At 55.8% G+C, this 26,086-nt stretch overlaps 1 protein-coding gene across 8 annotated transcripts; it reads right to left on the minus strand.

The window, feature by feature from the left end:
- Positions 1-6,140: 6,140 nt before the first annotated feature.
- Positions 6,141-22,375, minus strand: RNF44 (ring finger protein 44). Of its 8 annotated transcripts, none has more exons than XM_073994755.1 (12): positions 16,602-16,763; positions 11,220-11,360; positions 10,987-11,137; positions 10,625-10,814; positions 10,084-10,251; positions 9,471-9,644; positions 9,143-9,304; positions 8,932-9,056; positions 8,578-8,665; positions 8,371-8,492; positions 8,136-8,235; positions 6,141-7,937 (listed from the first exon to the last, which is right to left on the minus strand). In XM_073994755.1, exons 3-12 carry the CDS (start codon positions 11,091-11,093, stop codon positions 7,875-7,877), a joined length of 1,299 nt encoding a protein of 432 aa, XP_073850856.1. In that variant the 5' UTR covers positions 11,094-11,137; positions 11,220-11,360; positions 16,602-16,763; the 3' UTR covers positions 6,141-7,874. The 8 variants fall into 8 exon arrangements, with proteins under 8 accessions (XP_073850856.1, XP_073850860.1, XP_073850857.1 ...); XM_073994759.1 differs by lacking the exon at positions 16,602-16,763 and adding an exon at positions 15,819-16,296 and having other exon boundaries at positions 11,220-11,286; XM_073994756.1 differs by lacking the exon at positions 16,602-16,763 and adding an exon at positions 15,819-16,296.
- Positions 22,376-26,086: the final 3,711 nt, after the last annotated feature.

Here is a 26,086-nt window from a genome sequence, read left to right on the forward strand (position 1 = left end):
ATTCTCCTGCCTCAGCCTTCCAAGTAGCTGGGACTACAGACATGTGCCACCATGCCCGGCTAATTTGTGTTTTGTTTTGTTTATAGAGACGGGATTTTGCCACATAGGTTGCCCAGGCTGATCTCAAACTCCTGAGCTCAAGCAATCTGTCTCCCTTGGCCTCCCAAAGATTACAGGCAAGAGCCACCATGCTCAGCCTATTCTTGTTTTTCTTTCTTTTTTTTTTTTGAGACAGAGTTTCGCTTTTGTTGCCCAGGTCGGAGTGCAATGGCACGACCTCGGCTCACTGCAACCTCCGTCTCCTGGGTTCAAGCAGTTCTCCAGCCTCAGCCTTCTGAGTAGCTGGGATTACAGGCATCCACTACCATGCCCGGCTAATTTTTGTATTTTTAGTAGAGATGTGGTTTCACCATGTTGGCCAGGCTGGTCTTGAACTCCTGACCTCAGGTGATCTGCCTGCCTCAGTCTCCCAAAGTGCTGGGATTACAGGAGTGAGCTACCACGCCCAACCTATTCTTGTTTTTCAAAATTGTTTTAGCTACTCTCATTCCTTTGCCTTTTCATATACATTTTAGAATAAGCATATCTGTATTTTTTTTTTTTTTTTTTTTTTTGCTTGTAGAGACAGTTTGAGACCAGCCAGGCTGGCCTTAAGTGATTCTCCCACCTCTGCCTCCCAAAGTGTTGGCATTAGGCCAGACGTGGTGGCTCACACCCGTAATCTCAGCACTTTGGGAGGCCGAGGCGGGTGGATCACTTAAGGCCAGGAGTTCATGCCCAGCCTGGACAACATAGAGAAACCCAGTCTCTACTAAAAATACAAAAAGCTGGGCGTGGTGGCCCACACTTGTAGTCCCAGCCATTTGGGAGGCTGAGGCACGAGAATCTCTTGAACCCGGAAGGCAGAGGTTGCAGTGAGCCAAGATCGCACCACTGCACTCCAGCCTGGGTGACAGAGTGAGAATCTGTCTCAGAAAAACAACAACAACAACAACAACAACAAACCCACAAAAACAGGGCCAGGCATGGTGGCTCACGCCTGTAATCCCAGCACTCTGGGAGGCCGAGGCAGGTGGATCACTTGAGGTTAGGAGTTCAGAGCAGCCTGGCCAACATGGTGAAACCCTCTCTCTACTAAAAATACAAAAAATTGGCTGGGCGCAGTGGCTTACGCCTGTAATCCCAGCATTTTGGGAGGCGGATCACCTGAGGTCAGGAGATCAAGACCATCCTGGCCAACATGGTGAAAACCCGTCTTTACTAAAAATACAAAAATTAGCTGGGCGCCGGGCGCGGTGGCTCAAGCCTGTAATCCCAGCACTTTGGGAGGCTGAGACGGGTGGATCACCAGGTCAGGAGATCGAGACCATCCTGGCTAACACGGTGAAACCCCATCTCTACTAAAAAATACAAAAAACTAGCCAGGCGAGGTGGCGGGCGCCTGTAGTCCCAGCTACTCGGGAGGCTGAGGCAGGAGAATGGCGTGAACCCGGGAGGCGGCGCTTGCAGTGAGCCGAGATCCGGCCACTGCACTCCATCCTGGGCGACAGAGCGAGACTCCGTCTCAAAAAAAAAAAAAAAAAAAAAAAATTAGCTGGGCATGGTGGCGTGTGCCTGTAGTCCCAGCTACTTGGGAAGCTGAGGTGGCAGAATCACTTGAACCCAGGAGGCGGAGGTTGCAGTGAGCTGAGATCACACCACTGCACTCCAGCCTGGCGACAGAGCCAGACTCCGTCTCAAAAAAAAAACAAAAACCAATCAAACAAACAAAAAAATCAGCTGGGCGTAGCGGTGTGTGCCTGTAGTCCCAGCTACTCAGGAGGCTGAGGCAGGAGAATCACTTGAACCTGGGAGGCAGAGGTTGCAGTAAGCTGAGATCGTGCCATTGCACTCCAGCCTGGGTGACAGAGTGAGACTCCATCTCAAACAAACAAATAAACAAACAAGAACAATGACAACAAAAAACCAAAGTGTTGGCATTATAGGCTCGAGCCACGGTGCCCAGCCTATGCATGTCTGTGTCTTAAAAACAGACAACAAACCCTTGCTGAGATTTTGATAGGAATTGCATTAAACCTACAGATTGAGAAGACATGCCACCTTCACTATGTTGAATATTCCAATCCAAGTACATGGTTTGTTTCCACGTATTTAGGTCTGACTTCTTTCATTAGAGTTTTGTAGTTTTCAGCATGCAAGTCCTGCACGTTTTGTTAGATTTAGTCCTAAGTATTTCATTTTTCTTTGAGCAATTAGAAATAGTGTTATTGTGTTTTAAGCTGGGCGCGGTGGCTCACCCCGGTAATCCCAGCACTTTGGAAGGCTGAGCCAGGCAGATCACTTAAGTTCAGGAGTTCAAGACCAGCCTGGGAAACAATATGAGACCCCATCTCTACAAAAAAATACAAAAAATTAGTAGGCTGTGGTGGCGCACGCCTCTGGTCCCAGCTACTTGGGAGGCTGAGGTGAGAGAATCGCTTGAACCTCGGAGTCAGAGGTTACAGTGAGCCAAGATCATGCCACTGCACTCCAGCCTGGGTGACAGAGACTCTGTCTCAAAAAAAAAAAAAAGGTATTATTGTGTTTTAAATTTCGGTTTCCATGTGTTCGTTGCTAGTACATAGAATCAATTAATTTTTTTCTTTTTTTTTTTTCAGACAGAGTTTCACTCTTGTCGCCCAGGCTGGAGTGCAATGGCGCAATCTTGGCTCACTGCAACCTCCGCCTCCCGGGTTCTAGTGATTCTCCTGTCTCAGCCTCCCGAGCAGCTGTGAGTACAGGCGCCCGCCACTATGCCTGGCTAAGTTTTGTATTTTTAGTAGAGACAGGGTTTCACCATGTTGGCCAGGCTGGTCTTGAACTCCTGACCTCAGGCGATCCGCCTGCCTCAACCTCCCAAAGTGCTGGGATTACAGGTGTGAAACACCGCGTCCAGCAGAATCAATTAATTTTTTTATGTTGATATTGAACCTGTGACCTGAACTCATTTAGTCCTAGGAGTTTTTTTGTAGATTCTTCAGATTTTCTACCTAGATTTTCATCCTATCAGCTATAAATTGGGAATTTTATTTCTCCCTTTCCTTACATATTAGGCATTTATTTGCCTAATTTTATTTCTTTTTTTTTTTTTTTTTTTTGAGACGGAGTCTCGCTCTGTAGCCCAGGCTGGAGTGCAGTGGCCGGATCTCAGCTCACTGCAAGCTCCGCCTCCCGGGTTCACGCCATTCTCCGGCCTCAGCCTCCCGAGTAGCTGGGACTACAGGCGCCCGCCACCTCGCCCGGCTAGTTTTTTGTATTTCTTAGTAGAGACAGGGTTTCACCGTGTTATCCAGGATGGTCTCGATCTCCTGACCTCGTGATCCACCCGTCTCGGCCTCCCAAAGTGCTGGGATTACAGGCTTGAGCCACCGCGCCCAGCCCTAATTTTATTTCTTTTTCTTGCCTTATTGTGCTGGCTGGGTCTTCCAGTACAGTGTTGAACAGGAGTTGTGAGAGGAGACAGCCTTGCCTGGTCCCCATCTCAGAGGGGAGGCCTCTAGCCTTTCACTATTAAGTATGATGCAAGCTGTAGGGGTTTCTGTAGATGTTCTTTATCAAGCTGAGGAAGTTAGCTTCTATTCCTAGCTTGTTGACAGTTTTTATCATGGATGAGTGTAGAAGTTTGTCAAAAATTTTTTTGCATCGACATGATCATGTGATTTTTCTTTAGCATTTGCAAAATACTGTAAAAAGCTTGGAACCTTCCCGATCTTACAATTTTCTCAGACCTATGGGGCCCTAGGAGCTCAGATGCTACCGCTGTTCTAGTCCACCTTGTACCAGTGTGCTCCAGGGAATATAGCCTGAGCCCTCCACCTGGCCAAACTAGCCAAATGCGGGAAATGCCACCGTATAGATTCTTGGAGCTTTACAATGTCCATCGTCATAGCCAAGCCTCAGTGAGGCCCCGCGATAGATTCCTGTTACCTTTGACATGGACTTTACCACATTTATTCGACCACAGAGTTCTTGTTTTGCACAAACCCTGTTAGGGCCTCACTGGACTTTCTCAGAAACACACTTAGAGAACTGTTTTACTGATCTTGTCCCCTCTTTGCAGATGATCCAAAGACTGGAAAGAGAAGTGCCCTGACCAGGGCTCTGGTTAGTGGCATCACAGACACAAGGTCGCAGGTCTCCTGACTCCAGCCCACTGTTCCGGCTCCAGACCACACTGCTGTGACACGCTAACAAGTCAGCCAACATTCCTCATCACCAAGCTGGTCTCTTTCATGGCTCCTGGGCACTCTATCCCCACTGAACCTGGGTCCAAGGGGTACAATTCTTCCTAGTTTCAGTGGGGTTGAAGGGTGGGCAGTATGAACACAGGCCTGGCCAGTAAACGGATCTGATGTGGGCACACAACCAAAGTCAGCCTGACAACACTCGATCTCCAAAGGTGATGCTAAATTAGAGGAAACTGAGCAAGGGCTACCAAGCGCTACTGCGCAGAGAAAAGCAAGGTTGCAGGCCGGGCACGGTGGCTCGCACTTTGGGAGGCCAAGGTGGGAGGATCGCTTGAACCCAGGAGTTCCGAGACCAGCCTGGGCAGCACAGTAAGACTCGTTCCCATTGGAAAAACAAAACAAGTTTTCCTCATGACAGGCCTGAGCCCCCTGATCCAGTCAGGACAGAAGAACCTACCTTGAGATTCATTTTTATCTATTTATTTTTTGAGACAGTCTGCTGTCACCTAGGCTAGAGTGCAGTGGTGCAATCTTGGCTCACTGCAACCTCCACCTCCTGGATTCAAGCAATTCTCCTACCTCAGCCTCCCGAGTAGCTAGGGCTATAGGCTTATGCCACCACACCTGGCTTATTTTTTTTTGAGAGTCTTGCTCTGTCACCCAGGCTGGAGTGCAGCGGCACGATTTCGGCTCACTGCAAGCTCCGCCTTCCGGGTTCACGCCATTCCCCTGCCTCAGCCCCCCAGGTAGCTGGGACTACAGGTGCCCGCCACCACGCCTGGCTAATTTTTTTTTTTTTTTTTTTTGTATTTTTAGTAGAGATGGGGTTTCACCATGTTAGCCAGGATGGTCTCAATCTCCTGACCTCGTGATCCGCCGGCCTCAGCCTCCCAAAGTGCTGGGATTACAGGTGTGAGCCACCGTGCCTGGCCTAATTTCTTTGTATTTTTAGTAGAGAAGGGGTTTTACCATGTTGGGCAGGCTGGTATTGAACACCTCACCTTAAGTGATCCACCAGCCTCGGCCTCCCAAAGTGCTGGGATTACAGGCGTAAGCCACCGCGCCTGGCCTCTACCTTGGGATTCAAATCACAGGAGACCAGTAAGTGACTTTTCCCTCAAACCAATTAGATGGAATCCTGTCACCTGCTAACAGAAGCCTAACTCACATGTGAAGCAGATAGCTTGGAATAGGCCACCACTGAACTGGCTTGGCAGGCCCCTCTGGATGAGCGGGTGTTGGCCACCCCACAGTTCCACAGCAAACAGCAATCTTGTCTGCTCCGGGCCTCATCCCCATCCCACCTCCCACCAAAAAGACACAGGCAGCCAAAGGCAGCGTGGGCGGTCGTTGGTATACATCATACATTTATTAGTGAATATCCCTCTGAAATCAGCAACAATATTAAAAAAAATAATGATTGCACTACTTGGTCAAGCAGAACTAGCAACTTTCATTTTAAAAAAAGTACAAATCTGTTAAAAATTTCAATCAGTATACACATATATATAATACAACATACTAGTTATGTTAAATGCTACAAACCAATGTGAATCCCATGGAATGGAAAAAACCACACATTTAAGCTTTAAGAACCATTTTTTTCTCTATATATTAGCATTTTCTCAAATACATACATGGGAAAAATGAGGTAACTGTAAAATGTGCAAGGAACAGGGCCCCCAAAATTACATATATTTCTATATATATATGTAATTTTATATATATATAAAACCTTTCTAACACAGAACACAGGCGCTGGGCCCAGCCGGGGCTGGGGGAAGGTGCCCACTGTCATGCCTAGGCCAGAAGTTGGTAAATAAAAGAGTAAACAATGGCAAGCCCCCACCACAGGAAATCATTGGTAACATGGCATCTACAGCAAGGTCGGCAAATCACAAACATCCTAAGTAATTGTTGTATAAATCTTGGTTTTAATGATGATTTTTTCAATGCTGTGTTCCCCCCCAACAGCTGCTTGTTGGAATCACTGCTGCAGCCGACACACGGCCTGCGAGCCTGTTTCCGCCTGCCCCAGGAACCGTAAGGGGTTTGAAAACCTTTTGTTGGGGTCGGGAAGGGAGGGGTTGGAGAGGGTGGTTCTGTGTAAAACACGTGGGTTTTCAACACTGCTATAAATATAGAAACGTCACCTGGAGTTATATACAGTAAGACTTTGGGTTCTCCATGGGGGTGGGACCAGGCTGACGGGCCCCGCGGCAGGCTGGGGCGGGAGCTGGGAGCCAGGGCCGCTGCCGGGAGAACGAGGGTGGTTGGAGCATCCCTGAGGCAGCAGGCGCCAGGGGCTACCTGCTAGGATGTGCCGGCCCCACACGCAGTTCGTTCAGGGCAGCAACCCCAGCTGGGTGTAGGACAAGAAAGGATTGGGACCAGGGAAGAGGGTGGGAAGCTCAGCCAGACCCTACAGCGGCCTCCTCCAGGGCTTGGAGGACAGGGAACAGGTTGGGAGGGCCCCCTGGAGATGGGGGTCCGCGGCCTTCCTGGTCCCCATTCTCCTGGGATTTCCTTGGAGGAGACTCGCCCAGGCAGGTGGGAGACGGGCCCCGGCTGGAGGGAGAAATGCCCTGAAAAGCGTCGGGTCCCGGTAGGCTCTAGGGACGTGTGCAGTACAGTGCATGGCAGTTATCAGCTGAGCACAGACCCCCAACCCTGCCCCACGACCGCCGGCCGGCCGGGCACACGCATGCATGCAGGCTGGCCAGCACGGCCGTGCTCGGCCCCTGGGCACTCGGTCCCAGTTGGTCCCTATACTCGCCCCTGTTAAACCAAAAGAAAACATAAATTGTCTTAAATATCCACATCCCCAAATCCTACACGCGATTTCGGGCCAAATGAATAAACAAAAACTGCTGCTCCTCACGTTCATGCAAAACAACAGAGGGAGAGGAGACTGGGCACGGGTCTGGCTGCATCCCTGGGAGGGACAGCCACCGGGAACACAGGACTCCCTCTCCCCGTATGGCCCAGGCCCCTCAGGATACGTGTGCCCCAGCTCGGGGCTAGGCTGGGACACTCTCCAGCCTGAGGGTAGGGCTGGAATGTTGTGCCTGGGATGAGGGTCCTCTAGGGAGCCAGACTCAGCCCTCAACAGCAGCCAACGCAGAGCCGGCTGCCTGAGTTCACTGTTTGGGGTCAAGGGGGGAGGATTCAGCTCTGGAGCTCAGGAAATGGCCTCGTAACACCATCAGTCTATGCACCTGGCAGTGCCACCTGGGCAGAGGGCACACCATTTCAGAGCACGAGACCTTCTGACCCAGGATGGTGCTGTCTGCCCATCCTGGGGCCAAGGATCTCCACCAGCCGCAGCGGGGGAGTGGACCCCTGGCTCTCAGTGCCAGCAGGAAAAGGAGGGACCCGAGGGCGCACAGGAGGGAGACCAGATTAGGGACACTCAGGCAGCTCCGTGGCGGGCGGACGGGCAGGCAGACTAGGGAGGGAGTCTTTGGAGCTTGGCAAATGCAGGGGCTTATTGCAGGGACTCCTCGCCGGGCTGACCCTGGCACCAGCTCTGGAGATACAGGCAGGAGCGATGGGGCAGGCCTGGGCCACTCCCTCCCCATCCTCCCTGGGCCCTACCCCCAAGTTTCCAGAGCTTCACGCAGGGTTCTCCCGGGCGGCTGTGTGGCCTCACTCAGCCTCCCTGGGCACCTCGGAGGCGTCGGCCCGGCAGATGGGACACGTCCGGTTGGCCTGCGGGAACATGCATGTCAGGCGTTGCTCTCACCAGCCCCAACCCATCACATCTGTGCAGCCACCTGGGGGGACTTGGTCCCCTTGGAGCCAGAACTTCTGAGATGATGACAAGGACAAGGAGGGAAACAGCCCAGGCCTGCCCATCCCCCTGTCACTGCACGAGGAATGCCCAGGAGCCGGCCTGGGCAGTGTTACCTTCAGCCACTTGTCAACACACTTGGTGTGGAACTCATGGTTGCAGGGCAGCACTCGGAGCAGCTGCCGCGTCTCGAAGTCGCTGAAGCAGACCACACACCTGCGGAGGGGCACGGAGCGTCACCTCCGCGCTGAGGTCCACGGGAGCGCTCAGTGGAGTGTGACTGCCCTGAAAGGGGTGGCCCACGGCAGCCAGCTGTGTTCAGAGGGGTGGGAGGTGGGGCACGGTACTCACAGCGTCTGCTCTGACTGGCGGCTGTCCGGGTTAAAGCGGTATGACGGGAGCTGCTCTATGTCTGCTTTGGTGAGGCCCCGGGGCTTGGCATCTCCCAACCGCTCGGCTAGGTTCAGGAGGGCCTGCATGCGGGCAGGAAACGGGTCAGCGGTGCCCAGGGCTGCAGGTCTCCCAAACCCCACCTCCCAGCATGGGGCTCCACGGGACCTCATAGTTCTCCATCTCCACGTCATCCACGTCCAGATCCAGGCTGATGGTGGGCCCCATTGCTGTTGGTGACATTGGCAGCATCGAGCTAGAGAGAGACAAGTGTGGGGGCCCAGGGTCAAGGTCAAAAGGAGTGGGGCGCACAGAGCCGCTCTCCTGACTCCCTCCTTGCAAACAGAGCCCAGAACGTTGCAGCGGGGACGGGAGCCCAGCTGGTGTGCCTGTCAGGCTTGGGGGAGAAAGCAAGATGGCTTCAGAGGCCCTGGGGCCCCTGGAGCTGTGTTTGGGTCTAACCACTGGAGGTTCTAGGAGAACAGGGCATCAGGGACCTCGGGTGGATGTGCAGATACTTACAGGAAGTAGGGCAGGAAGCTGGGGTAGTAGGGTGGTGGGGGTGGTGGTGGGGGCGGCGGGGGCAGTGGCTGCTGCAGGCGGTATCTCTGGGTGCTCAGTCTCCGCGGCATCATGTGAGAATATGGCTGCAAGAGGGGTCAGGTGCGGGTCAGCCCGACGGGCCTGCCTCCCAGCCGGCCCGGAGCCCAGTGGGGTTTGCGGTGGCACTCACCACACCAAAGGACAGCTCCTGGTGCAGCGGGTCGTGGGGCAGGTAGTGCAGGGGCACCGATGGGGAAAGGGCTGGGCCAGGCGCAGAGGTGGAGTAGGTGAAGCTACCGAGGGAGTGCTGGTCCCCACGCAGGTCCACGTCATTGTCGAGCCGCTGTAGGGGCTGGAAGAAGCGGCGCTGGGTCAGGAAGTCAGTGAGACAACGCTGTCCTCGCCCCGCCTCCCCCGGCGCCATCCCCCTCCATCATCATCCCCCGCCAGCATCAGACCCCTCCATCATCATCCCCCTCCATCATCATCCCCCGCCAGCATCAGACCCTGCGACTCACCATCCGCGGGTGCTGGGCCTGCAGAGACACAAACTGCCCCAGGGGTGCCATGTGGGTGGGCTGCGGGGGTGGGGCCGGTGGTGGGGGATGCAGGATGTAGTGGTCACTGGAGATGAGGTGGGGGTAGGCCTGATAGGGCACAGGCAGCTGCTGCATGGTGCACGCCTGGATGAGCTGCCGAGAGAGGGGACAGGAGGCTGACAATGTTCTCCTGGGCTCTGGGCCAGGTCTATGCCATGCCGCCCAGCAAGAGGCCCCCACCGGGCACACACCCAGCAGCTCCAGGGTCTGCACAAGAAACCGTGTGGAAGGCCCACCCTGTCCTAGGCCCCCAGGCAGGCCACTCTACTCTTCAGGCCCACAGCCTCAACTCCCGGGCCTCTGCCAAGCTGTAAGGCAGGCACAGGGGCACTGGAAGGCCCCTGAACCTTGAAACACTCTATTACCAAATGTGAATACACGTACGCTCTCCTGGGGCGGCCAGGCAGGCGCTCTGACAGCCTGGATGGCTGGATAGCTCAGCTCAGTGCAGGGCTGCCCTGGGCCCGCCGAGCCGCTGGCCTGTGCCTGGGGCTTGCAGCTGGTGGAGTAGGAGCTGGAAACACTCACTCACCGGGGGCGGGAGGCAGCAGAGGGGGTAGTGCTGCCCGCTGAACATCACGGAGCATGCTGGGAGCTGCTGGGCACTGCAGCCAGGGATGTGTTGGCCTGTAGGCAAGGGGAAGCCTTGGGTCGTCACTGTGGTGACCGTGTAGGACAGAGGGACAGGTCCCTGGTGCACCTGTGGGTAGAGAGAACGCCAGGAAAGTGTGAGAAGGAAGCTGGCCCTGAGGGCTACTCTCAGGAGAAATCGTCCTGCCACGATCAGCTGCCGGCTCCCTTCCCTTCTCCACAGCGGCCTACCTCAGTGCAGACCAGACTGTGCCTCTACTCCCAGGGCCCCGGGGCAGAGAAAGCCCTGTGGGAATCCAGCTCTGCCAGTCATCCACTGTGGCCCCTTCCCCGGGCCTCAGTTTACCTACCTGTAAAACAGGGCTAATAATGCCTCCCTGGAACGTGAAATGAAGCAAGCTAGGTGAAATCAAGGCCTTGCTGCCTCTGCTTCTTAGAATGGCTCACAGGGCCAGGGGCACAGGGGATGGGGTTCTGCCTACCTGCTCGTGGAGATCAACCATGAACGGGCTCTGCTGGGTGGCTGGGTGCAGCATTCGGGGGCCCCCGCCGGCAGGAGCCGAGGCTCGGCGCTCCTCTACGGGGAGGTGTGGAGGTCGGGACGGCGGCTGCTGGGAGGGTAAGCGCTCATCCCGGGCAGGTGGGCTGGCCAGGGGACCCTCGAGGCCGGGGCTGCACCACAGAGAGGAGGCCCCGATAGGACTGAGGGGGGCCACTCGTGCACAGAGCAGGGAGAGAAGCCAGGGTGACTCCCCCCATGGGGAGGGAAGGCAGCTCAGGGCCCTGCGCCCCACCCCTGCTGGCCCCCGTGCCCCAGCATCAGAATGGTGAGGCTCCTTCCTACCTTCCCCAGAGCTGGCCCGGGGTGCTGCCGGGTCCCGCAGAGAATCGCCGCTGACCCACGGGGGCAGAGGGTGGCCACCTAGTCACTGCCAGAGCCCATGGTCGCATCAGGGGGGCAGGGGGGTGGAGGGGCTGGGCCGGGACTCACAACTCTAGGAGGCAAAGAGACAAGGAAACTGAGGCGCCTGGTCAACATGGTGAAACCTCGTCTCTACTAAAAATACAAAAACTAACCAGGCATGGTGGGGGACACCTGTAATCCCAGCTACTTGGGGGGCTGAGGCACGAGAATCGCTTGAACCTGGGAAGCAGAGGTTGCGGTGAGCTGAGCTGAGATCGCGCCGCTGCACTCCAGCCTGGTGACAGAGCGAGACTCTGTCTCAAAAAAAAAAAGAAAAAAGAAAAAAAGAAACTGAGGCACAGAGGAGTCCAGGCGCTTGCACCACGAGGGGTCAGGAGACAGAACCAAACCTCTGCAGTGTGACCCCAGGGACCAATGGTGCTCAGCCGTGCCCCTCCTCTGAGGCCTGGGGTCCACTGCTGAAAAGCCAGGACAATTCAGCGTGCCAGCACCCAGGCCTCCTCAGTTGTGAGCTCAGGGAGCTGGCCAGCGCGCTTCCAGGCCAGTGGGCTCCCCACAGGCTCCTGCTGGGCGGGGTCTCAGGGCACCCTGTCTCGGAAAGGGGCTTAGGGATGGACCTTTTTCTGCCTTATACCAGGGGCTACAACTTGGCCTCCAGGTGGCAGCTGGGGGTTCCTGAGGAGGCTCCAGCATCCTCCCTTCCCTCTGGTTGGCTCCAGCAGGGATTCCAAACAGGCCTGGCACCCAGTTCTCCTCTTACGGGCGCCAGGCAAGAGGTTCTACCCTGCTCCTGCCCTCGGGGGCTTCCAGTCCAAGGCAAGACACTATTCTTTCTTTCCTTTACCTGCTCCCACTGAGCCTAGCCAAGTGTGACTTCATCTACCGTTCAAGAATGTGTAGCTGGCCCATTTTATAGAGGAGGAAACTGAGGCTCAGCCAGAAGAAACTTGCCCAAAGCCCCACGGTAGTGTTAAAGCTGGGAGGTGGGCCAAAGACAAGCCTCTCCCCGTGCTCTGCTGCCAACAGAGAGGACCAGTCCCAGGCTTCACGGGAGGCAATGAAGGAAGCCGGCCTGGGGAGACTGCAGTCTGGCATGCAGCCAGGCCTTTGCTCTGGGGCCCCCAACCCAGCCCTCAAAGTGGGAGGTGGGGCCTGTTGAGAAAAAAGGGAAGCAAGAACCCGAGAGAGGAAGTTGAATAGGAATGGGTTGGGCAGGGTCTCCTGCCTCGGGTCAGAGCCGAGGGTCCAGGTGGGGGATGTCCAGGGACCTGGCTCAACCTCAGGGTTCCGCTCAACTCAAAGTTGGGACGAGGCCCTTGCTGGAAAAGCTCTAGAACCTATCAGGCCCTGCAAAGCTGAAGGATGCGTCCTACAGGACCAGCTCTTTGTTGTTCCTGCCACAGGGAGGCCCCTTCCATCCCTTCTCCCACCTAACAAAACTCCTATGCATCCCTGATACCCAGCTTTCTTTTTTTTTTTTTTTTTTTTTGGAGACGGAGTCTCGCTCTGTCGCCCAGGCTGGAGTACAGTGGCGTGATCTCAGCTCACTGCAAGCTCCGCCTCCCGGGTTCACGCCATTCTCCTGCCTCAGCCTCCCGAGTAGCTGGGACTACAGGCCCCCGCCACCTCGCCCGGCTAGTTTTTTGTATTTTTTAGTAGAGACGGGGTTTCACCGTGTTCGCCAGGATGGTCTCGATCTCCTGACCTCATGATCCGCCCGTCTCGGCCTCCCAAAGTGCTGGGATTACAGGCTTGAGCCACCGCGCCCGGCCTATACCCAGCTTTCAAGGCTGCCTCCCTGTTGACACAGCCAGCCAGCGTAACTGTCAGCTCAACACCTAGTTCCTTCCTGCCAACAGCGACAAGAACCATTTCCTCTGTGCTGCACTTCACAAGCCTGGGCCCTACTTCTCAAAAGGAGCCCACATGGGAGACGGGGCCCGGCCAGCAGAGGGTGTGGGCAGGGCCAGGGACCACCTTGTGTCCAGCTCAGGGCAGGCCTGATGGGATAAATGTGCATGGAACAGAGCCAATCACACAGGTCCGAGGCCACCCAGTCTGGCAGCGATGACTTTAATGCCAATGACTGAAAATTGGGAGATTACAAAAAAACCTGGCGTCTCATGACAAGTCTGGTCCCACTTGTTTCTGCCTGGCCCCCTCACTGGGAGCAAGAGCCTTCCCTCCAGGTCACCCAGGCCCATCCTCTGCCTGCCCATCATTGGGGACTGGGTTTGTGACCCCTGGCCTGGGCCAAGTGCACATCGTGACAGGCATGTCTACACGCACAGCCTCCCTCATTCCTGCCGACAAACCAGCCAAGCAAACAACGGCCAAGGGAGACTCAGGAAATCCCCAAATAACTGAAACAGCAGATGCCTGGCCCATCCCAAGCCTCCTGGACCAGACGCTTTGGAGGGATGGGGAACAAGGGCACCTAGATTTTTATCAAATTCCCCAGAAGTTGTCACAGCACAGCTAGGTTTGGGAATTTCTACCCCAGCTAACCTCAGAAAGCCTGGGAGCCCGCAGTTCTGCTGGTGCGGAACAAGCACCATAGTAACTATGCTGTTTCCCCCGCGCCAACTTGGTGAGTCCTCCCAGCAGCCAAGACACCAAGGCTCGGAGAGGTGAGGTCCAAGGCCAGTCAGCCGGAATCGTGAGTGCACAGGGGCATGACCTAAGCAGTCTGGCCGTAAAGCACCCACGATTAGCCACCAAGCCAGCAGCCTTGACTGCTCCTCTTATGCCAGGATGTCTTGCAGATGGCTGAGCAGTGCCAGACCCAAGGCACTCTCACAGAGGCCCAGGCCTGTGGGTGTCTGCTCTGTAGACACCCTACAAAGGCACCCACTCCCCAAGGCAGGGAAGGTGGTAAGGAGCTGGGAAAGCAAGCCAGAAGACAGAAGGGCCTCCAGCTATAAGAGCGTCGGCCCTCACAGACTCACACATGACAGTGACTTCTAGCTAGATTCTTGCCTACAGACCGTGGGCAAGGGCTTCCCCTCCCGAGCCTCAGTATCTTCATCTGTAAAATGGGAACAGCCCAATAACTACCTCCCAGTTTACCATCAGGGACTGCTCCAAGGCAACAGCAGAAGCAGCTTGTAAAGTCTGAACGTAGCTTGGGTGTGAATGATCATTATTAGAGACTACAACACGCTGACCTCCATTTCCAACCCCCAGCAGAGCTTGAAGGGCGCCACTTCCCAGGCAGCAGGCTACTCTAGGGGAATACCTCAGCTGGGAAGAGTGGATCCTGGCTCTTTAAGCCCTGCCAGGAACAGGGGTGGCATAGAAGGGTTACACCCACTTCACAGCTGAGAAAACTGGGGCTGAGAGAAAGGAAGTAAGTTACTCTAGGCCACAAGGCCAGAGAGAACAGAACTGGTCCGTCCTAGTTGGCCTCCTAGGCCCAAACTCCCCCAACCCATAACTCCTTGTGGCATCAGTAGCTGGAGGAAATCGCCTAATCCCGAGTGGCCAAGCCGTACAGGAGGCTGGGAGAGCACTCTCTTTCAGGAACCCGTCTTTAGCTCGGTGGTACAGAGAAGCAAGCAAGGCCCAGAGTTGGAGCTAGCAACTTGCTCAAGGTCAAACAGCAAGTGTGGCCAAGTGGCCTCCCCTAACAACTGCTCTGCCGGTCCACATTTCTGTGCTGTGCTGTCACGGAGGTCTGTGCGATCAAGTCTTGGGAGTCCCGTCGCTGAGCCCCGTCCGCCCTGAGGCATGCAATGCATTCTGCAGTTAACACCACCCCTCTACACCCACCCTGGAAAGCCGGCCAACCCCTTAGGTCCAGCGCCCCAAGCACCTACACTGACCTCGGTCTAAGAGCCCCAGGGATCTGTTTGCAGGAAGAGACACTCCCTTTTGCAGATAAAAACAAAGTCAGACCCTGGGGGCATGAGTAGACACAGCCAGGAAGAGAAGCCCCCCTTCTTACTTCCCCATACCCCACTCCAAACAAGCAGGCTCTGCCCAGCGCAAGCAGAGCTTCCCAGCTGGAAGCCGCTGAGGGCCGGACCACCAGACAAGGAGAGAAAACTCCCTGGGTGACCTTGGTCAAGGAAATCCCTTTGCTTCTGAGAGCCTCAGTTGGCACAACTGTAAAATGGGGGTGGAAATCTTTCCTTCCCAGAGTGCCCAAATAAAACCAGAAGAGTCAAGAAGAAACCAGGTGGTCACACTAGTGGGGGAGGAGACCAGTGTCCCTGGGGAAGGGGGGCTCTCCAACGCGGGCCAAGTGCATGTTGTGGGGCTCTGGGAAGCTTACCCAGCCACCCCTTTCCAGGCATAGCGCTGGGGAGCCGAGGCGCGGACGTCTGCCCCGAGAGGGGCCTCCCTCGTCCGCTTCCCACTCTTTTGTGCCGCTCTCGGAGGGACACCGGGGGCGGGAGACAAGACTGCAGCGCAGGGGCCGGAGCGCTGTGACTTTAAGAGCCGAGGATCCCGGACCATGTGCTCGGCGAGAGACAAAAGCAACAACAAAGGAAGTGGCGGCCGCAGGGGGAGGGGGGCGGCTCCTTCCTCTCCAACCGCAGCGTTCAGCCGCAGGAGAGTGGAGACCCGGCCTGGCCACGGGGGGCCCGGGGGGTTCCTGATCCCTGGGGTCTCGCTGTCCGCAGTCTGGATCGCCCGTGATTAACCCCTGCGGAGCTAGCTAGATCACGGCCCCCATTCCCAGGGGAGGGGAGCAGGAGGTCCATGAGTAGGGGAATAGGGAGTTGGGGGCCCTGGCCCCGACTCACCTTTGGCCGCCCGGCCACACGTTGACTCCTTTGTTTCCGATCTAAGACGGCCAAACTGGGCAGGGGGCGGGGGGGGGGGCCTGCCTGGACCCTTTAAGAGCTCCCGCCCTGCGAAACAATGTGCTCCCCTCCCCACCCCCGGGTCCGGGGGCAGCCCGGCTCCTTCCGGGGCCTCTCTCTTTGTTGTCCGCCCGACGGCGTCTGCCTCGCGAGGCCCACACGCGGTCAGTCTCTCTCGGCCCAGGCCCTCAGGGAGCGGGAGGCGGCGAAGGACGCAGCTGGGTCTGCGCGGCAGCCGGCGGCTGGCCCTTTAAGAACTGTCCGCGGCGGCAGCGGAATGTAACAAACCCCACATTTGATTCACAACATTCGAAGCGGCGGGGTCGCGCGCCGGGCGGGAGGGGGCTCGCGGGGGCGCGCCAGGAGGATACGGCAAACAGTAGCCCGCTGCAAGCCTGCGGGGGCCCCGCCCCGCGCCGGGAGCTCCGCCCTGAGAGCCAATCACTCGCCGCGACCACGCACGTGACTACTGGGCCGCCATCTTGAAAGATTTTTTTTTAACCACCTCGCCCCCACCTTCGCACTTAAAGTGACCGCAGCCCTAGTCAAAAGCAAGGGGCGGGGCCACATGGACTGATACAAAGATGGGGAGACCCCAGGGTGGGCAAAACCGATCGGCTGCAACTCGAACTTGCTATGCAAACTCGCTAACTACTCGCGCCTCTGAGGCTGTTTCCCTGCCGAAGAAACTGTACTGCAGGAGAACCGGCAGTACGGACTTACTGTGTCATGGTCCCCTCCTCGGGGACAGGGTGCCGCCTGAGATACTGAAGTGCAATGGGTCTGACCTCTGACAGGGCGAGAGCGGCCTCAAGCCGGCCCAAGTGGTTAGGCTAGCTCTAACAACCCTGGGCCGGCCACCTTCCCGGAGATGACGTCACCCCCAAGAGCTGCAGCACCGCGCTGACATCATGGCCCGGCCGCCCCACATCTCCTTGTTTATACTACGCGGCGTCTTTAAAAAGCTGGGACGGCCCACATTGCCCAACAGACCAATGGCGGGCCACCCATGCAAACGAGATAACGTCCGCCGGGCAAGGAGATTGGCCCTGCTCGCGCTGACGTCACAGAGACATTTAACCGCCCCGCCCCCAGCGTGGCGGCGAAGGAACAGGGGCGGGGAACAGGTAGTAGTTTAAAGCAAAACTGCAGGCACCGGGCGCTCTAGCTGCTAGCCTGGGCTTGAGAGTTTGGTGTCCCCGCGGAGACCTCCCTACCCAGGGAAACTGGGAACTAAGCCCAGTGAAGCCTCTATACTTTAGTTTTCTATTCCTCTCAGCAGCTATGAGACGGAGGGATTGCTAATAGCCAGTTCTTTTTACAGATGGGGAAAGTGAGGGCCTTCCCTTACTCCAGATCACACAACTAGAAATGTGGCGGAGCAGGAATTTGAACCTAACCCAAAGCCAAGCCTCGTTCTCCTTTGCCTCGAAGCCCACCCACCCGGGCAAAATTTATACAAAATGGGGTATTACCTCCACCACAATTATATAAGCAGAAAATCAGTAATTTCCTAAATATCCGAGAGCTGGAAGAGGTCGAATAATGAATATTGGGTGCATGCATATATAATCAATAACGACTCTTGGGCAGTTACCACAAAGAGGCAGCTGGAGGCGACATGGAGCTACCTCCAAGACAGCCATAAACGAGGCGCCAATGCAAAATGTTAACATCTGTTAACCTGCGTGGTGGGCCATGGGGCAGGGGGATGGGGGGCTCACTTTCTTTGCTTCTTTGGTATATTTCATAATCCCAAATTTTAAATAAAAATTGAAACCAAGATGCTGAACAGGTGTAACAGTATGTATCAGGTTTTTTTAATTGGACATATACCACATCTGCATTTATTTCTGGAAGGGTATACAGAAAACTGATTAACAATTGTCCTTAGGGAGAACTGGAAGGGAGAAGTGGGTCAGGAGGATAGACTATTGTATATATTGCACATTAGCTCTTTTTAAAAAACTCTATGCATCATAACCCACTGAAATTTTAAAAGAAAACTATTATAGAGACTATGTCTTAAGTCTTTTAAGCCAGAAAACCGTTTGTTCCCTTAGAATCAGAAATCCCCTTTCAGCTTGGGGAACAGACATGTTTATGGCAATGTTTAGACCAGCAACAATCAGTATCACTGTGCAACACAATGACTGAAGATGGAACTGAGCCGGCTGTTTGCAGATCTCTAAGCAACACAAGAGCAAGTTCATGATGCAGTGCTGTCGATGTTACCCGGAATGCCAAACTCTATCCATCACAGTTAAAAATTACGTGTGCATGAGAATAAGTGTGGATATACAAGGTTATGTCTTTAACCAGTTCCTTATCATCAACTGTTCCTTCACCTCCAATGTCTCCTTCAACCTTTTGTTTTCCCCACTACATAAAAGCAATTTGAAAACCCTCCCCTTGGCCGGGCGCAGTGGCTCACACCTGTAATCCCTGCACTTTGGGAGATGGAGGCGGGCAGATCACAAGGTCAGGAGTTTGAGACCAGCCTGACCAACGTGGTGAAATCCCGTATCTACAAAAAATACAAAAATGAGCTGGGCATGGTGGCATGCACCCGTAAACCCAGCTACTCAGGAGGCTGAGGCAGGAGAATCGCTTGAACCCAGGAGGTGGACGTTGCAGTGAGCCGAGATCACGTCACTACACTCCAGCCTGGGCGACAGAGCGAGACTCTGTCTCAAAAAACAAAACAAAACAAAAAAAACCCTCCCCACATTCGAAGGTACCTACATATTTGTTAGATTACTGCCTGCCTGCCCTTATGGATAGGGCCTACAGTGGCTCCCTACTGCCAACTGCATGGAAGCCTGGCTTGGAGGCTGTACTTAACAAGCTCTTCCTGCCCAAACTTTTCAGGCTGGCCTCTCCCCAGTCCCTCCTCTCACACCATGGTGGTACTTCCTCTGGCCTTCTCTCCCTGCCACCTTCCTGCCTTTTTTCAGGCTAGACCGCCTGCCTGGGATGCCCTCTCTTTTCCTTTCTGCCAATCCATTTCACTTTTCGGCCGTTTGAAGCTCTGTTCCTATCTCTCCTTTTACAGGAAGCTGCCTGTGGCATCTCCAGCTGTGCTGAATCCCCCATTTTTGAACGCAGAGCTAGATGCACCCCAGCCTTTACCTCATGCCATTTAATTTGCACACAGTCCTGTCACAATCTCTGTGTGTCTCACTCAGTAATTCCCCTGGCAGAAGGGGTTTGGCTTTTTTAAGCGTGCAGACGTCCAACCTTCACTGGCATATACGAGTATCCCAGCCTCATTTTGCAGATGAGGATCTGAGGCTCAAAGAGGTGAAGTGACTTGTCTGAGGCCACACAGTGAGACCACCTTTACCATCCCCACCCCAGGAAAGCGACCCTCCAGCCACAATCTAATCCTGTACTTTTAAGCCACCAAGCCTCTGACTGTGGCATTCTCCCTGCTTAACATGTCCTCAATATCTCCTACTTACTGGGTAAAATCCTGCTCATGCTTTGGGGCTAGCTCACGGACCACTCCCTTGGAGCCTTCCCTGCCCTGCCGGCTTGCTCTGGCATCCTCAGTCCATTAGGATTACCATCACATTGCATCATGAGAGCAGAAGGCCATCTCCATGTGACTGCTCCCCCTGCTCTCAGCAGGGCCCACAACACCCAGTCTAGGGCCTGGCTCACGCTGGGTGGCGGATGCCCAGGGATGGGGCTCTGGGTCTGCCTCTTGTCCTGCAGGACCAGGAAACCCCTGCCCTGTCCCGGCCCCAGGAATCCCTCAGTAAATCCCCAGTCACTTGAGTTTCCCCTCAGCGCCAGAGGCCAATAACTCATCTCCCCCAACTTGAAAAACCTTCGTGGGTGATTGTGAAATCACTCTGGATTAAATGGGAAGGGAGGCACAATTTTCCCAGAATTTTCCAGTTTTTCAAATGAAGCAAGAAATCTGAACTTTTCTTTGAATCCCTCCTCAGGGTCACTGATGGATCTCAGGCTTTGGAACCCTGCTGTGGGGACATGGCCTGCACGCCTACAGTGCCAGCCGCATTCTCCTCACACCCCAAGCCCTCGAAGGCAGGTGTTGTTTACTTTCATCTCACAGAGAGGAAAGCGGTTCAGAGCCATGGAGGGGCCGACCCTCACCACAGAGCCCAGAAGTGTGAAACCTCAGATGGGAGTGGCCCATCTGCTCCGGCATCTGCTGTGAGGTTCCATGGGGGAAATGGGGGTCCTAGAGTCTTCCACAAGCTCTGGGCAAGTCCTATCCTGATCCTCTCCTCATCATTATCTAAGAGCTGGCCACCAGCATTGGCCCCATTTTACAGATGAGGTGAGAGGTGACAGGACTCACCCAGTGTCATGCAGCCATCAAGAGGCAAACCTGGGATCCCATTCTAATCTCACATTGTGTGGTCTGTGCAATAGGAATGCCAACACAGAGGCCCCCATGGTTGCTGAAGAACCAAATGCAGATGTCCCCAGGGAAAGGGGAGAACACAGAGGCTCAGGGACTAGTGGATGGCTCCAGATCAGGGTGCACAGGAGCCTGAGAGGGATCCAAAGTTTGATCCTTCCATCGCAAAGCACTAGATGCCACATTCCGGCTTCCTCCCCCAGGCCTCCTCTGCAGAGGGGAGGGGCTTGGGCAGGCTGAGGCAGGAAGAGGACATGGCCATGTTTCCTGATGGGGCCCTGCCCGACCAGGGTTCTCACCTACCCCAGAGCCTGGACAACTGGCTGCATCTCTCCCTCAGAGTCAGAAAGTACCCCATTTCTTTCTTCCAAGGCCCCTCAAACCTCCCTCCAAAGAGGCAGGGCCCAGTCACCTTCCCAGGATGGAGCTGGCGGGACACAGAGACTGGGGTACCAGCCAGGGACACAGCACAGCCTGGCAGAGCCAGCTCAGGGCTCACACCTCCCAGATACCAGAGCATCAGATCAGGGTCCACAGCCTCACACACCAGGGAGAGAGTAGACAAGGCCCCGCTAAGTCCTCTCCACTCAGGGCTGGCCTCAACACCCCTGGGCCCCGAGTTCTGGCTCCCTTGAGTGGCTGTGCAGATGGCGGCCAGGGCAGGCCGTCTGGAAAGATGCTCCAAGTCTGGGGCTCTGGCCTTCAGCGCTCGGGCTTCAGTTTTGAGACCTTGGGTAAGTTCTACGGCTCCTCTCCTCCTCAGTCTCTAGTCTGTAAAGTCGGGTGATCGATAATAACTAGGCCACTGGGGGAAAGGCCTACATTGAGGGGTGAGACAGAGCCCCTAAGGCCAGCCCGTCCTGCCTCTGCTTAGCCTGTGACCTTGGGGAAGTCAGTAAAGTCTGTGAGGCTGTTTGTCCAGGTGTGAAGCGGGGTGAAAGCATCCTCCTCGGTGGGTCAACAGAGGTTCTCTGTGTGTGTGCCGGTGGGCTGTACCTGCCGACTTTTCGGGTCTGGGTCTGCATTTGGAGGTGTGCGCTGTGTGGGTGTGGCGTGGGGGCGTTCCCCTTTCTGACTCCTCCTCCGCACCCCGCAGCTCTCACTACTGGAACCCCCAGATTCTGCAAAGGGGGCAGGAACCGTCACCGCATTGTTCAATGATGAAAACCGAGGGCTGCAGGAGTGCGGTCCCTGGAAGACCCAGGAAGACGAGTCTTCCCGAATCCCCCACTGTCCCTCCATCTCACTCGTCCTCCTCCCCCTACTTCCCAGCCCTCGGCACCAGCTCGACTCGAGCTTAGTGGCTTTCAGGCAACAGAAGCTGTGTGACCTTGGGCAAGACACGGACCCTCTCCGGACCCCGCGGCGTTCCGACATCCAGAATGCAGTAAGGACGGCGCTGGAGTGCAGCGGTCTGTTCCCCGGACCTGAAGCCGCTCCAGGGCAGGGCTCTGGCCGCTCTGGCTCCCCCGCGGCTGGCACAGGGGGTGTCGGGGAAATGTCTAGGACAGACATGGCGAGGCCAAAGAACTGCAGCGTCTCCGGCTCGCGGTCCGTGACCCGCCGGAGGTGGCGGTCGGGACGTGCGCGGGGCGCAGGGCACGCGGGGGCTCGGAGTTCCCTGGGGCTCCCCGAGCTGGGGCGTTTGGACCTAGCGGACGGGGAGAAGAGCGGCACAGCTCCCGCTGCCGGGCCCGGGACTGCGAGCTCCCACCGTGCGGGCGCCGGCAGAGGCCTGGCGGGAAGCCCCCGCGTGCGCTCCTCCGCCGGCCCGCGGCCGCCCCCTACCGCCGCGTGCTCGCCGGCCCTGCGCCCGGGGCGCTCGGCGCAGGGTCCCGGCCCGGCGTTACCTGGGGCCGCGGCGGGGCTCCACCCCCTCCCGGCGGCCGGCGCGTCGCTCCCGCTGCAGCCCGGGCTCGCGGTGCGGCTGCGGCCCGCGCGCCGCCTGCCGCGGCCCCTCTCCGGCCCCGTGCAGGGGAACCGTCCGCGGACCTCACCGCCCGGGCGCGCGGGGCCCACGCCGGCTGCGCAGCTTCCAGGACCCCCGCCCCGGCCCCTCGCGAATGGAGCTGCCTGGACCGCACCACGCGTGCGGGAGCGCGGGTGGCGCGGGCGGGGCGGAGCCTCTTTCGGCCGCGCCCGCCTAGCGTCAGTCGGCTAGGGGAGCGTAAGGGCGCGGCGCCTGGGGCCTGGCAGCCTCCTTGACCTTGGAGGAGTGACTTCGTTTCCTCGTCTGTGAAACGGGAAACAATACGACCCCGTGGTCGTTCAGGAATCTTCGCTTCCCGGAGAGTGTGTCCCCTACCCCAGCCCCGGTGGGCGCGGGGGTAGCTAATAGAGAGCTGTCTGGGGTCAGCAGATCTTGGTTCCCCACTTTGGGCCATTCTCTGGCCTCAGTTTTCAAGTCTGCGGAATGGAAGTGATGATACTTTCTTCAGAAGGAGGATGGGAGACTCCAGTGACAAAAGACAAGGCGGCCGGCAGAGACGTGGGGAGGGATTACGCTCCCCGCAACCCCTGTGTCCCCATCGCTAGAGCCAACCTGGACCAGGGTATGGCCGGCACCTGCCCAGGCCGCGGGTCCCAGCCCCGGAGGGGAGCCCCACCGCCCCCGCCCCCTGGGCGCATTAGGCCAGCGAGGGGTGCACCCTGCCGCGGGCCGCGCTCTGGCTGGCGTGCAGGTGGTGGTAGTCCATGCAGACCGCGCCTCCTGCAGGCTGCCCAACGAGGTCGTCTTCTCAGCCCAGGTTTAGGTCCTCTGCGGAGGGCTGATTAGACAGTGGAGCGGCTGCCTCCCGGTCTACTTAATTTTTAAAGCTGCCGTTCGTTGACAGAACAGCCAACTAAAGGAGAGCTTTAGAGGGAATGAGTGCGCTGGAAGGAGGCTCTGGGGTGGGGAGAAGTTGGTCTCATGGGTCCCCAAGTTCGTTCTTTCCTTTCCTCCTCCCTCCCTCCCTCCCTTCTCTCTCTCTCTCTCCCACCCCCCCCCTCTCTCTCTCTCTCTCACTCCTTTTCTTTGCTTGCTTGCTTTCTCTGTCCTTTCTTTTTTTGACGGAGTCTTACTTTGTCGCCCAGGCTGGAGTGCAGTGGCACGATCTCGGTTCACTGCAACCTCTGCCACCCGGTTCAAGCGATTCTCCTGTCTCAGCCTCCCGAATACCTGGAATTACAGGTGCATGGCACCACGCCCAGCTAATTTTTTGTGTTTTAGTAGAGACGGGGTTTCACCATGTTGGCCAGGCTAGTCTTGAACTCCTGACCTCGTGATCCGCCCGCCTCAGCCTCCCAAAGTGCTGGGATTACAGGAGTGAGCCACCGTGCCCAGCCCCCAAGTTCTTTCTAGGGTGGAAGGCTGTGAGTCTGTGACATCACGGGGATATTCTTGGGTTGGTTATTTGTAAGAGCAATGAAGGGACTTTGTACCCTTCAGAGTGCAGCTTCTGGGCAGGACTGGGGAGTTGAGGGATTGAATGCATTCACACCAGGGAGTCCCCCTCAGCCCAGACTCTGCAGGTCCTCTCTGAGGCTGTGCACTAGGTGGGCGTCAGAGATATTGCAGGTGAAGAAATGGCGGCTCAGAGGGAAGGAGACACTTGCCCAGCTCCGGGGCAAGCTAACACTTGATTTCGACTTGACAAATTTCTCAGTATGTAGTGGGTGCGCATAGCAAAGACAGGTAATGAGAACTTTTCCTTTTCTTTTTTTTTTGGGGGGGTAGGGGACAGAGTCTCACTCTGTCACCCAGGTGGGAGTATAGTGGTGCAATCTTGGCTCACTGCAACCTCACCCCACCCCACCCCCAGGTTCAAGCAATTCTTGTGCCTCAGCCTCCTGAGCAGCTGGCACTACAGGTGCGTGCCACCACACTGGGCTAGTTTTTGTATTTTTAATAGAGACGGGGTTTCACCATGTTTCATGTTTCACCATGTTGGCCAGGCTGGTCTTGGACTCCTGGCCTGAAGTGATCCGCCCACCTCAGTCTCCCAAAAGTGCTGGGATTACAGGCGTGAGCCACTGCGCCCGGCTGAGAAATTTTTCTGATTAAAAAAATTTTTTAAGGCACACACTTCAGACAGTGACTGTGAAGGAACCCTGATGTGTATCTAAACTGTTGCCTCATGTACATCACCCCATTACTTACCCTGTGCTAAGTGCTGTCATGCATTACATCATTACTCCTTAGAGGAGGCCTATGAGGTAGAGTCTGCATTAGGCCTCTTTTCAACAAGGACACCAATAATGTGGGAGATGATGTACCTTGCCCAAGCCCCCAGCAGGTAAGTGGTGGGGGGGATTAGGACCCAGGTCACCTGAGTCCATATCCTGGGCTCTTAGCTCCACTCTGCCTGGCTGCCTGCTGTTCCATGAAGCCAACCCTGGACCTAGACCTGGACCTGGATCGTCACAGCCCAGATCCCCGTGTGCTTCCCAGGTTGCCTTGTGGCAGGTGGATGGTGCCCCTTGAGATGGGCAGGGCACCATCTGGCCACACATCTTGATGGGTCCAAAGGTCTGGGCAGGCCAGGACACACCTCTGGCAGCCAGAGCAGTGACTCGGAGCTGTCGGCCTCAGCCGTAAGGGCAGGGAGGGAGGGCAGGGGCTTGGATTGGGGTCTGCCCTATTTGGGGCACAGCAGAGTGACCAAGCTGACTCCCATGGTCTGAGGCAGAGTGGGGAGCCTGGAGCCTTGGGTGGGGTCACCTGCCTCGCCTCTTACCAGTTAAGCCACCAGTGATGACTAGTGCCTACTTCCTTCAGAAAGGAATCTGATGGCTGTGGCAGGAAAGTCAAGGGCAAGAATCGTTGCACAGACATGTGCTAATATCCCGGTTCTGCCACCTTCTGTAATCTTGGGTGGTGATCTAACCTGTCCAGGTGTCTCTTTTCCCATCTGTAATAGGGGAAAAAAATCATCCCTGGAGTTACTGGCAGGATTAAATGAGGTGATATTAGTAGTAATAATGCAATGGTCGCCACCATGCCACCATGAAAACTAACATTCATCGAGACCTTACTGTGTTGGGCACTGTGCCTGGGACTTTCAATGCGTGATTTCATTACATCCTCACCACCACCTTCCCAGGTAGGCATCATGGATTACCTGCAATTTCCAGATAAGGAAACAGTCTTAGAGGGGTTATGTAACTTGCCCTGCCAAAATTGAACCCATTTGTGAGTATATAGTAGGTAAACAAAAATAATAAAAATAAAATAAAAAATTGTAGCCGGGCACAGGGGCTCACGCCTGTAATCCCAGCACCTTGGAAGGCCGACATGGGTGGATCACCTGAGGTCAGGAGTTCAAAACCAGCCTGGCCAAAATGGTGAAACCCCATCTCTACTAAAAATACAAAAAATTAGCCAGGCACGGTGGCGCATGCCTGTAATCCCAGCTACTCTAGAGGCAGAGGCAGGAGAATTGCTTGAACTCAGGAGGCAGAGGTTGCAGTGAGCCAAGATTGCGCCATTGCACTCCAGCCTGGGCAACAAGAGTGAAACTACGTCTCAAAAAAAAAAAAAAAAAAAAAAAAAAATTGAACACAGCTGTCTGCCCCAGGAGGAGCCTGGTCTCTTAACCCCTGCATTGTAATAGTCATATCAAGTGCTACCTAGTGTCTGCAGCCTCCTTTCCTCAGAAATACTTCTCAAAAAGAGGAAAAGTCTCTTGGCTATCAAAACTCAGAACTGCATCATAGCTCATAGCTCCCAGAACCTGCTATATGCAAAGTAGTTTTTTTTTTTTTTTTTTTTTTTTAGACGGAGTCTTGCTCTGTCACCCAGACTGGTGTGCAGTGGCACAATCTTGGCTCA

Source organism: Macaca fascicularis, chromosome 6 (assembly GCF_037993035.2).
Source record: "Macaca fascicularis isolate 582-1 chromosome 6, T2T-MFA8v1.1".
NCBI classification, from domain to species: domain Eukaryota; kingdom Metazoa; phylum Chordata; class Mammalia; order Primates; family Cercopithecidae; genus Macaca; species Macaca fascicularis.